This window comes from Sander vitreus, chromosome 5, assembly GCF_031162955.1.
Source record: "Sander vitreus isolate 19-12246 chromosome 5, sanVit1, whole genome shotgun sequence".
NCBI lineage: Eukaryota > Metazoa > Chordata > Actinopteri > Perciformes > Percidae > Sander > Sander vitreus.
Genome location: NC_135859.1, coordinates 20,287,320 through 20,299,819, shown reverse-complemented (window position 1 = coordinate 20,299,819; position 12,500 = coordinate 20,287,320). Strand labels below are relative to the sequence as shown.

Sequence of the window (12,500 nt, the reverse complement as noted above, 5' to 3'; positions counted from 1 at the left end):
GCTTCTCCTGTACTATACGGTAATTCCTCTACTATGCGACAGTAAGTTGCGTGGTTATGACACAATCGTTAGCCTATTTTTACAAAAACGTCTGCTACGGAGCCATAACGTGAGGTACAAGGTAATGGAGCCTTTTATACATTGTCGTGTTTCTTTAGAAATAAACAATGGACAAATAGCCTAGAGTCTTTAAACACTTCAGATGTAAAGTTATTCGCTGTCAAAGTGGCGCCAAAATGAATGGCAGTCAATGGAATGCTAACGGGAGGTGATGGCTTGTTAGCATTAAAATTGCGCCATAGGAGGTTCGCGGTCCGAGGAGAAGCTTACCCCCTTGGTAGTGACAGATATGTAGTGAGTAGGCGGTTCAAGACTGTTTTATTCACATTAAACATCGGATTAAGTTTTTCTTTTCTCAAATAGAAATGATGCTGAGTAATTCATAAATTAGTCATGACAAAAAAGTTCGCTATGTTAGTGTAATATAATGTAACGTTACCTAGCTTATAGCTTGTTGGATAGAAATGCACCCACTACAACTAACGTTACCACGGCTATAAGCCTAATGTTATGTGTGTGAACTGACATTAGGGTTAATATTGAAGATCTACAGTTGTGTTTTGCTGATTATGAAGTTAAGTGGCTGATCAGTTAAATATATATCCAATGTCCCAGACAAAACCTAATATTTATGTGGAGGACGCAAGATCATTTTATAATTATAATATGACCGCGTGGTGAACCTATGAACCTAACTCATATTCAGACATCTGACGTTAAAGATTTGTGTTGTTGTTAAAAATAACAGATTAAAGAAAAACAGACATAAGATCCTTTTTCAGTAGGTTTACACCAAAACGCCAAATAAGTACAATAAGTCCTCATATCAAGACAATTTGGTAACATCTTTATAAGAATGGGTGCTTATGGAAATACTAACGTCACTATGTCACAGGCAAAGGAGACAGAAAGACCTGAGGAACAGGGAGACCAGGGACAGTCAGGTGTAGAGTCTCAGGGAGACCAGGGACAGTCAGGTATAGAGTCTCAGGTAAGCTTAGTTCATATTTTAGGAGGTGTGTGGCTGTCAGGGTTAGCAGATGAGCTTTACCAGTGGCTCACTAATTTACATTATGATCAGCTAATTTAACAAGTGTACAAAAGCATTGTATTTCTTTTATATGAGGACACTTTTTCAAAATAAGTCATTATGTTTTAAGGTATTTTTGTGGCTTGATTATAAACAACTTAAAAATAAATACATGGTTTTAAAGAATAATATTTTGGTCAATTTAGTCAGCTTTTTCATTGAATCAAGAGAAACGCTGAAAAGAAGGATAATGGTACAGTCTCCATGCTACACTAATGATAGTATTAAGACTTTCCTCTGTGTACACATGTCCTCTACGAGTATAATTGTGGCTGTATTATTTGTGTTCCCTTCAAAAATTGCTCTTCAGAAATTTTATGTTTATTGTCCCCCCCTACTGTTAGATCAGATTTACGCCCATGCGGTAACTTTTTTTCCCAAAGAGCATGTGTACTCCTAAATGGAAAAACTTAGGAGCGCATAAAGAATTTTAGGGGCGCAATGAAAATGTATCAAATAATGTACTTTTCTTTACTAAAAAGGGACACAATGAGACATTTACAAGCTAAGTGATTTCATTTATTTGAACACAAAAAGTAGGTTTGAAATGATTTCTGCTTCAAACTATTTATTTAATAATTATGTAATTATTCATACTTTAAACTGCTTCAAACGGTGTATAGTTCAAGGTTAATTTAATGTCATTGTCCAACACAGGATTGCACAACGAAATGCAGTTGTAGTCCCTTTATGCTACACAAGAAAAGCAGATCAAAAACTGTAATGAATGTTTTGAATGTGCATAAGGCAAAATGAAAACAACAGCAACAAAAACACTGGTGAACTCTTTGGGCAGAAAATGTAGCCGGCATCTGACATTAAAGAAATTACACCAGGGAAACATTGTCCATCAACGTTGACTAAGTTTGAGCATAAATAAGATCTGGTAACTCAAGCTTGCTCTAAAATGTGGAGGCTTTGGGAGCGAGAGAGAGAGAGAGAGAGAGAAAGAGAAAGAGAGAGCTCATGTGGACGAGAGAATGTCTTCAGTGTGTTTACAATTCATGAAAGTTAATTAAAAGTTATAAGTTACATTTTGGCTTCTCAAAGATTGGACCAAGCTGCCTCTGGACTGAACGGCAAGTCAATCCGGACCCAGCCCATACCTCGTGTTATGAATACAAAACCTTATGAAATGTAATGTTTTCCATTCTGAAATACATTTTCTATTTATTAATAAATTGCCAGGGATGTTGAATATACACTAGTGGTGTAACGGTCCGCCCCCACAATTCGGCACGCAATGTGAACCGCGGATTAATTGCAAAGTTTTAACCATCATTGTGTGAAACAGAGTTTTACTTCCGCTTTTACATGCGGTGGAGACGGAACAGGACTAGGTCGCCTCTGCAACTTGTTCAAATCACAGTACTAAGTCAGGGCAATGTTGATAATGCAGTCGCAAGTGTGGTTACACTTTTCAAAATTACACGCAGACAACGCTCGCTGCAATATAATGTAATGGGGTTGTATAACGGCGAGCCGAAAGCGGCCGCAGTGTGGTTACATTTTCTCTGAGACATGCACGTGTACGTGCTCCAGTAACACAAAAGATAACAAATTGAAACAAAAATATAGCAAAGTTCATGACACCTACTGTCCGCCGCATCCGCAAAAAACAGCAAGGGTGAAAAAACCTACTGTTTACCCTAATTTTTAGTCGCAAATGCGAGTGAAACGCTTGCACTGTCGAGCCCTGGTTTATGAGCAATGACTTCCACAATCTGATATCAAACCAAATTCCTGTGTTTACAATTCTATACCATGCCAACTAGACTACCACTGAGGGAATGTACAGTACAGGAGTGGGTACATCAACAGTTTAAGCTTGTGTGAAATGCATATGTTTTGGAGTTTAAAACAAGCACGGAGAGGGCTTGGTGTACGATGGAGTCATGTAATACAAGACTGCATCCTCAGCATATTTGAGAGCGCTGCGGAGGAGGGTCTGATTAGTCCACACAGCATTCCGGGATGGGAGAAAAATGTGCTCTGGTTTATTCTGGCGGCACCTGAACAATCCCGGAAATGAAACGTCGTCCATACAGACTATAACAAAACTAAAGAAATGCCAGACAGAATGTACTGATACAGGAGCTATAGTATCTTAACAGTGAGACTGTGGTGTCTGACACACGTGCCTGTACTGGGGTGATACACTCTTATGTGATAACCCAATAACCAGCGCAGCGGTTAGTAGAATTTCAACTTTTATTGTGTAAGACAATATTAACGTAGGGGGGAAGCAAAGAAAGCAGAACCGAAGTGCGGGTATCGTTGCACCACGGTGCCCAGGTGACGGGCACCTCCCTCTTCTCTCAGACAGAGATTTGGAGACGAAGATGGTGGTTCGCTCTTTCACTCACTGACTCCGTGATTCTGTTTTCCAGGTTGGTACTCGGTAAAAATGACGAAACTGTTTCCTCCTGAAGTGTACGTGGTGTATTGAAGCTGTGATGAATTGGTTATGGAGTTTTTGATGTGTGAAGCCGAGTTAAAGAGCCAGGTGTGTATTGTGGCTGTATGTGTGATTCCGGGTGCTGGTGTCCTCACTCCCTGGTAATGCTTTAGTTCGGGTTTTATTTTAAGGTATCCTGATAGGCTATGAATGATTGTTAAGAGAAGAGGGGTATGTTGTTTAAAACGTAAAGAGGAGTTCTTCCTAAAGTTATACAGAAGCAGTTAGGTGTCTGGTCTGTGTTTAAAATGTATCAAAAGTTGTATCAAATGTATCAACAGTTATCCCTATGTGTATGATGATTCATGTTTAGACTTTAAAGCCATTTAAATATTCATTTACAGCCAAAGAGGGTTTATGATTCACATTATTACATTAGTATGATGGTGGATTTCTGGAGTTAAAAAGAAAACAATATATATATATATATATATATATATACATTTATATAGCAGTATTGCATTACAAATTAATGCAAGCAAACAAACAAGGACACTCATAGCATTGTAGAAGCACAGCACACACAGCTGCTCAGCAGCTGAGAGGAGATGAATGAATGACCTTTGTGTGGTGTGTGCAGACGTTACCATCCTCCTAATAGCCATAAGGGACCAAATAAATAGTGAATCAATGAATACATGAATACATTTTGTTACAGCTGGGATCGGTTTAAATACATCTGTCTACTGATGACTTGTTTGTGAGGCTCAACTTCAATGTGAACCAGTGGTGCATGCTGAGGGTTAAGCATGCTAGCTGCACACAAGTTGTGAAAGTGCCATCCGCCTCTTTCGTCTAGAACACGTGTCAAACTCAAGGCCCGGGGGCCAAATCCGGCCCCTTGCAAATTTTGATCCGGCCTGCATATAATTTAGGTTCACAGCAAATTGTGGCCCGACTAGTTGTGTGCCACACCAAAAAAATGAGGAAACTGTTTTTCATACTGTAATTATGCGACACTGCCGTGCAGAATTTGACAGATTTGCCGACTTTGAGACTCAGAATTCCCTGCAGAAGCAGAGAGTTTTTTAATATTCAGGCTGTGAAACAGGTTGTGGTGAGTTAGCTGGGTGGTAGCTGCTTCTAAAAATGTAATGTTTGTTTTTCATGACTTGCTCAATTCTACGATGGCTAAGAAACTTTTTTGCTGACTTTTTTAGGGTTTTATATCAAACAAACTGTATGGGAGAAAGCTATATGAGACATGCAATAATACAAAGTTAATTGACTTTTTTTGTTAAATAAAAGCATGTCAATAAACTCAACATGTCTGGCCCTTATTGTGATCGTCATTTCCAGTGTGGCCCTTAGTGACACTGAGTTTGACACCCCTGCTCTAGAAGATAGATGTACAATTGAATCTGCTTTTTACTTAGGGTCTGACCTACAGAGCAGATCTTTCAAGCAGGAAGAGGGGCAAACTTTACGGGAGTGGACACTTTTATTTGGCTGAAATTAAGTTGGAGCAGTAAAAACCTACATGACCTGAAGTAGAATAATATGAATGCATTTATTTTTTACAACTCTTCTCAAATTGAAGGAGTATCTCTAAATGTAAAATTGAAGACAATATGACTGAGTTGAACAATATGGGGAAAATATTTTCAACTTGATTAATGTGCATGTGAAACATGTCCTTTGAATAACAAATGAAATGCAGTCAAGGATGCTGCTGCGTGTTGTTTACTGTTACAACTCTTACCTCTGGGAGAAAATGTCCCTGTAGGGGCTGCCGTGCTGCATGGCGATACCATATCCACGGTCTGGTGCGGTGCTGCTGACAGTGTAGAGCGAACAGTCCTCATCATTATTAGCAACGTACTCCAGCACGGCTGCATCCCACACAAAGCCAAACCGACCGTACTTCACCTAAAAGAAAAAAAAAGACATGTATACACAGTTAACAATATTCAGAAAGGTGCATCTTTACCTCAGGTTATAAAGTTCTTTAAGATATCGTGCCAAAGACTTTTTTGCAGCAACATGTTGTATCTGTATCTGTTCCCTTTCGTGTCATTACTTTATTATTGGTTAAAGGTAGGATTTTCCTAAACAAACTTCAGTGTTTTCCCTGCTCCTTGAATCTGTGTGAAGAGTGCTGCTGTGTGTGCTGTCGGTCGGTGTGTCTGTTTAACTGGCATACACATGCAAGCTTTGCATGCAATGTGGCACCTTCCTGCAGAGGTGTGTGTGTGTGTGTATTTGATCTTTAGAACTTGACCACTAAGGCCTATATAAAAGCATCCAAAGAGCACCATGTCATAGGACCTTTAAATGTCTACTTACCGAGCCCGTTTCTGTACTATCAGCTGTCTCTATATTTAGCCCATAATACAATAACAGTACATTTAAGTCTTTGATTCAGTGTCTTGGTGAAGCAACATCACATATGTCTGTAAGAAGTGAATGGAAGTTATGGTTGAGAATATTTTTTATTTGCAGTTTAGCCTATCCTTGACATGTTCTATATAACTACTACTTTGTATGTCTTTGTGGATGAGCTAAATCATGGTTTAATACATTAAGCATATGTACATTACTGTAGAAGTGATGTACGAGGACTAACTCACCCCTGCACACACATATTTCATAAACAGTCTATGAGCATTTCAAGTCCAAAAATGCACCACAATTACAATTTTCGTCTACTGTACAATGGCAAACTTTACAGCATGGCGACTTTACTGTTTAACATTCCCTTTAGACTGCAGATGCACAAGTATTAATGGCTTGTTGGCTCATCTTTACTGCAACCTATGCGGGTATGTGTTGGATATGTTTTACAGTTTTATGTGCATGTCCTTGTTGAGTATGTGTGGGCAAACTGTAGGTGCATATAATGTGTGTGCTTGCAGCTTGTGCTTGAAAAGAAATAGAGGGTCAAAGTGACTCAAGGTGAGAATCACAGTTTGTTTTATAGAAATTAAGGTGGCTGTTGTTAACATGTCTTCTCGCCAACATTCAATAAATCTGTGGAAAAAGTGGAGAATAAACAACCTGGCTTTGATAGTCACATCCTGACACCGTTTTTGACAATTCTCACACACACGTGTGTGTGTGTATCACCTCAGTTGGCCTATGTGTGATAACTAACGTCTGAGAACCGACAAGACCCTCTGATTGGGTAATTTCACAGTCAGTAGTCCTCTGAAGTGTGTGTGTGTGTGTGTGCGTAATAATTCACTGCAGGGCATCATAATGGCTCATTTGCTCTTTAGAACCTTAAAAAGAGTGGAAAGAGCACTTTATTTTTTCTGAAGAATAATTTTATGGCTATTCATTATTGCTTTTGAATTGGAAAGAGCATAGACTGTGGAAAGGAAATTAGTAAAACAAATCTGTTTCAACAGATTACAATTGTACATTAGGGACTTCTCGTTATTTGGGTGAAAAGGGCTGAACACAATTATTATGTAGAGTATGTATGCAGAGCTGATGTCAGCCACACTGGAAAATTGTGCTAATCTCACTCTCAAGTGAAGATGATGACAAGATGACCATGTCTAATTGCTTAGTTGACATACATAATTAGGGAGTTTGTCTTGATAGAAAATCAGCATGTATGTCAACATATAATAAAGGCCAGTTTTACTGCTGTGTTTACAAAAACAACTGATGTAAACAAACCCTTTAAAACCATCAGAAAAACACCAACAACACGTGGATCACGGCATGCCTTTAAGGGAAAGAACACAATGACAAGCAGGGGGGCCATATAGGGGGGGAAAGTTAGGACAATTCCAAGAGCTCATGACTGACAGGGGCCCCAAAAAATAGGTAAAAACTAATATAAAATTATTAAACCATCATCATTCAGTATATATACATATATATATATATATATATATATATATATATATATATATATATATATATATTTCAAATATAATAATACAATTAATGATCTCTTTGTTTTTACTTGTTTTTGGCAGTAAAAGTTAAATATCCCCATTGACCAAAAAGTAAACATCCATATTGACCGACCACCAGTATCTGCATGAAATGGTTTGGTCCTGCCTTAGCGCACTCTGACGGTGTTTAGTTGCAGTCAGTAGATGCTCCAGAACTACAGTGACCACAATGTTGCCAAGTAACGTTAAATCAAAATCTGGTTTTTAAAAAAGGAAAGAGAGAAAAGAGAGAGAAGAAAAGATGTCAAACTGTAACCCAGTTTTTCACCAAGAAAGGTGGGTAGCCTAGTGTATGAGTGGTATTAACCTGTTGGCTTAATGTCCACAGTGAAATAAGCTAGCTAGCTACAGACTTACAGCTTACCTGAGCCTGCATGTAAGATACAGACAATATTATTATATTAACTGTATTGAACTACAAGAAGCAAGACAGTTGCAAGCCTTTAATTAGAGTTATGTAAAGCTTTTGATGGTACAGTTAGGTCCTAGAGATGTGGTGACAACAGCTGCGCAGAGGGGGCCCAATTAGATTGTTTGTTATGGGGCCCAAAATTCCTGGCGGCGCCCCTGATGACAAGCAAAGAAAAATGTGTTGATGCCTTTCAGAAGCAGGGATAGAGTATAATTAATGTGTTTACACTGACTCATGAGCCATGAGTACTGCACATAATAACAAACACCACTGGCCTAAAAGACTAAGGATAAAAGAGAATATGGGGGCATAGATAATGTCTATGTACAGGATCCAGAATTTTGTGCTACACCCATGGGTGGGATCATGACGTTAGTGACTCCCGCCAGTGCACAATTGTAACGAATGTCGATAAAGGGTGACGTTAGTGTCTCAGAAAGTGTCTCAGAAATTCCAATTCCAATATGACTTCTTCTTCAGACTAAGGTCGTATTGCAAAGAAAAATCAGACCTGCATCTGATTAATGATAGACCAGAGGCCTGTACTACGAAGCAAGATTTGGCGTTAACGAGCTAACTTCAGGTTCAACCCAGGGTTTTCTGTACCACGACGGTAGATTAATTGTTACCGGATTCAATCGCCGTGGTAACTCATGCTGAACACCTAACCTGGTCAGGAGCAGGTTATGTTGGAGATTAGAGATCAATCGGTGTAAAAGCACCGCCTACTGACCAATCAATACTCGATTGATAACGGCATCACCGTTCTTAGAAGACCAGGCGGAGCTCAGTGCGCGGAGAGAGAGGGGGAGAGAGGGGTGCGCTCATAAAAGTTCAAACATTTAGAGACTGACAACCCCGTTAACATTCCCTGATGGGTATCTTTATGAAATATATAGATTTGAAGCGGAGGGAATTACACATAGGCTATTTGTCGGCTTCTTCAGCCGTGTGTTGCCAATACGCACATCAGTTAGAATTATGTTTTGATTATGTTTGATAAAGTAACGTTATTTATTGGACTTTCACTTATCATTGCACTTACAATTACGAGCGTAGTTGTCTTCAATTTAGGTCATCCTGTATGTCTCATCTCTGGTTTTTCCTGCATCCACCTTGTGTGATTGTGTGTTTGTGTGTGTGCGCGCGTCAGTTGCGGGGGGGACTGAGCAGCAGCCCCGCCTGCTACAGAGAGCCGACAGGATTGAATTTGGCGACGTACGTGTCAGTTCTCACTCCCGCTTGGTCATTGACTCTCAGAGTCAATACTGATACAAAGTCTGGCACGTGGGACTGCTTTGATTGGTTGAAATTGCGGGAAACTCCGGTTATTGGTCAAATTTGCGCTGAATTCACGTGAATTGTTGTGATCGCGACATCGCGAAATCCTTGAGGGACTGGCTTTCCAAGTGTCTGACATTCAGCTCATAACTCTGAGGTCTAATATATATATATATATATATATATATATATGTTCCCCCCCATGTTGCATGCCTTCACATACAGTCACACACACACACACACACACACACACACACACACACACACACACACACACACACACACACACACACACACTTCTGTTTCATGTCCAGAATTGTGTCTATATTTTTGCCAAGGTAATTATCAGAAGCTATTTTCCTCAGAAACACGGACAGACACTTTGTCAACAATTATAGTCACACACAACACACAGATACAGATACACACTGTCACCCTCTAATACACACACGCAATCACATCTAAACACTGACCAAAGCACATTAGCACTCCTCCTTACAGACCACACAATCCCACATCCACCAATGAATCCTAATCATTGCATTGGACCTTGTTTTTCTCTCTCATGAATGTGACTCAGACAATCAAGTAATATTCCTAATCACTACATTAATGCCTTCTCAGAGCCTTTTTTCTATCACTCACGCCACTTTCTAATTTCCAGCCCTCCGTACATGGGAGGAGAGAAAATAAACCTAATTCATTTGCTGTTTCATTGCTTATGTTCTTATTTATCAATTTTTAAAGGGTTTTGTGATGGCAGAGCTCGTTTAAAGGGATACTTCACCGATTTAGCAGTAAGCTTTGTATCAGCAGAAACACGGTAGTATTTTTGAATGCTTCCCTCCCTCATGTCCCCCTGAGAGGAGAGATCTCTGTATTGTGGGTCTGGAAAAATGTATACCGATGACGCAAAAATCGTCGTTTTACATCATCGGTATAAATTTTTCCAGAGGGAATGGACTACAGCCAGTACTTCCGCATAGCCCATGGGGGGTTGGACTGTTGGCTTTTTACGGAGATTTCCGAGGTAAAAACGAGTGTCAGCCATCTTGAATCATCGCTTAGCTTCTCAGTAGAAACAGATTTATTCATCACGAAGGAAATTTTAGAACAACAATTATGTGCATTCAAACTACCGCACACATGTACCACCAGGATACATTGCTAGTCAGTAAGGGGACATCCTCAGCGGTGTGCGGAAAGCGGGACAAGGGTAGGCGTTGGAGCTAGGTGGAAAGCTAACGCTAGGCGGCCACCTGTGCCAGGCTTCGCCTGCTACGGAGACCAGCACATCAGCCTGCGGGGTTGCTCAATGCCGCTAGCCGGTAGGGGGACATCCTCAGCGGTGTGCGGAAAGCGAGACGAGGGTAGGAGTTGGAGCTAAGTGGAAGCTAATGCTAGCCAAGCACCTGTGCCAGGCTTCGCCTACTACGGAGACCAGCACCTCAGCCTGCGGTGCCACTAGCCGGAATACTTGACAGGCTTCGCCTGCTACGGAGACCAGCACATCAGCCTGCGGTGTTGCTCGATGCCGCTAACCGGTAAGGGGGTATCCACAGCGGTGAAATGCGGAGGATGTCCGAGCTAGGTGGAAAGCTAACGCTAGCCGGCCACCTGTCCCATCAATCCTGCTTGCAAGTGTCTCTTTGGACAACAAACTGGACTACATCCAACTTCAACGAAACTCAGAGACTACTGTGTTTTTGTTGTTGTGGAAACATGGCTGAACAACAGTGCTGCTCTGTCACCGGGTAAGACTAGCTAGTGGAGGTGGGCTTTTTTAATACGGACTGTTGCAGAAATGGGGTGCTTGTATCCAACTAACTGCTAACCGCTGGTGGAGTTTGTGACTGTTAGATGAGACCATTCTACATTCCACACAAATTTACGGCTGTGTTTATACTCTGTTTACAGCCTACCAAGCGCTAATGCTAGTATGTGTTAGCTGAACTTTATGGAGCATATAATGTGTTTCGTATGTCGTTTTTATATAATGTCGTTTTTATGTAATGTTGTTTTTATATATCTGAATTGTGTAACCACTTGAGCCACGGTGAAACGTTTCGTGTATATGGTTGAAATGACAATAAAACACAGTTGAATTGAGTTGACCGTCTCACTGTCTGTCTGTAAACGATAGGCGTGGCTTGGGAGTGGACTCAGAGCAGCGAAGCAAGTGCATTCTGGGATTTGGTGTCTTTCATCCACATGAGCCAAAAACACATTTCCTGGCTTTTCTCGGCCTAGAAGGCACCAATTTAAAAAAGAAATTCACATTTATACCACATAAGTGACCCAATATAAAGATATATTCAGCTTTCCAGCGGTGAAATATCCCTTTAATGAATACTTAACACCACTGATCCATGAGCCCGAGCTATTTTTGCTGCAACTCTGATTTGCTTGTTTTTTCCCCAGGCAAATGGACAGGAAACGGGAAATAGGGAATAGTAGAAAAGAAACTAATAATTCATCATTTTCCGCTAATATTTATAATTAGTAGTTTGAAATCTTCTAGTAATGCACATACTGGGTTGTGATTAAAATGTAAACATGCTGTGTAATATAATTTGAACTACAGTGTAACACAGTCAATGTAGAAATGTATCAGAATAACCAAAATAAAGAGAAAAAATGTACTAAGTGATTAATTGATAACATTGGGAATTTCCCAACTTTATTCTTTATAAAGAATAAATATTCTTTATTCTCCAACTTTATAATTTAATCACTTAGTACTAGTATACCACTGCAACTATACAACAGAAAGAAGAGGAAGTAAATAGTGTTAATATATTCACAAACAACAATTTTTTATTATTTTTTAATACCATTTATCATACAGACATACAGAACAAATTCCACAATACGTGCCAGGTAATGTCAAGTGGTGCATAGAACAGATGAACACGAATTGAACAAGAACAAAAACCCTCTCCCACCCCCCACCCTATGCGGTCTCAAGGAAAACAAAAGAAATCACACGTTGCCTAGTCGCTCTCCTCTAGTTCTTGTGGCATTGAGGTCATTAGGTCTGATATTTGTGCTGCTGCGCTTTCCCATAGGCTGACAGTTGATAGTATGGCTTTGTTAATCCTTGCTGTAGAGAGCTCAAGCATAACTATGTCTAGGAAATACGCTAACCACTGTTTTATACAAAGCTATTGGTGGGGAGCCAGTGTTGAACTATCATTTTCTTGGTTGCAGTTGAGCCAGCTAGCCAAATCTTCCTCTGTCATCAAGCAGATGTAGTTTAGAGTCATCATTAAATAACAAAACAATCGG

The 12,500-nt window shown here is 40.0% G+C and overlaps 1 protein-coding gene across 1 annotated transcript in view; it reads right to left on the bottom strand.

Annotated features, from left to right (window-relative positions):
* grid2 (glutamate receptor, ionotropic, delta 2) overlaps positions 1-12,500 on the bottom strand; it is a 248,700-nt gene that overhangs the window by 30,102 nt on the left and 206,098 nt on the right. Inside the window, exon 12 of the mRNA XM_078250909.1 lies at positions 5,311-5,477. Within this exon, the coding sequence (XP_078107035.1) occupies positions 5,311-5,477 (167 nt within the window). The remainder of the gene's footprint in view (positions 1-5,310; positions 5,478-12,500) is intronic.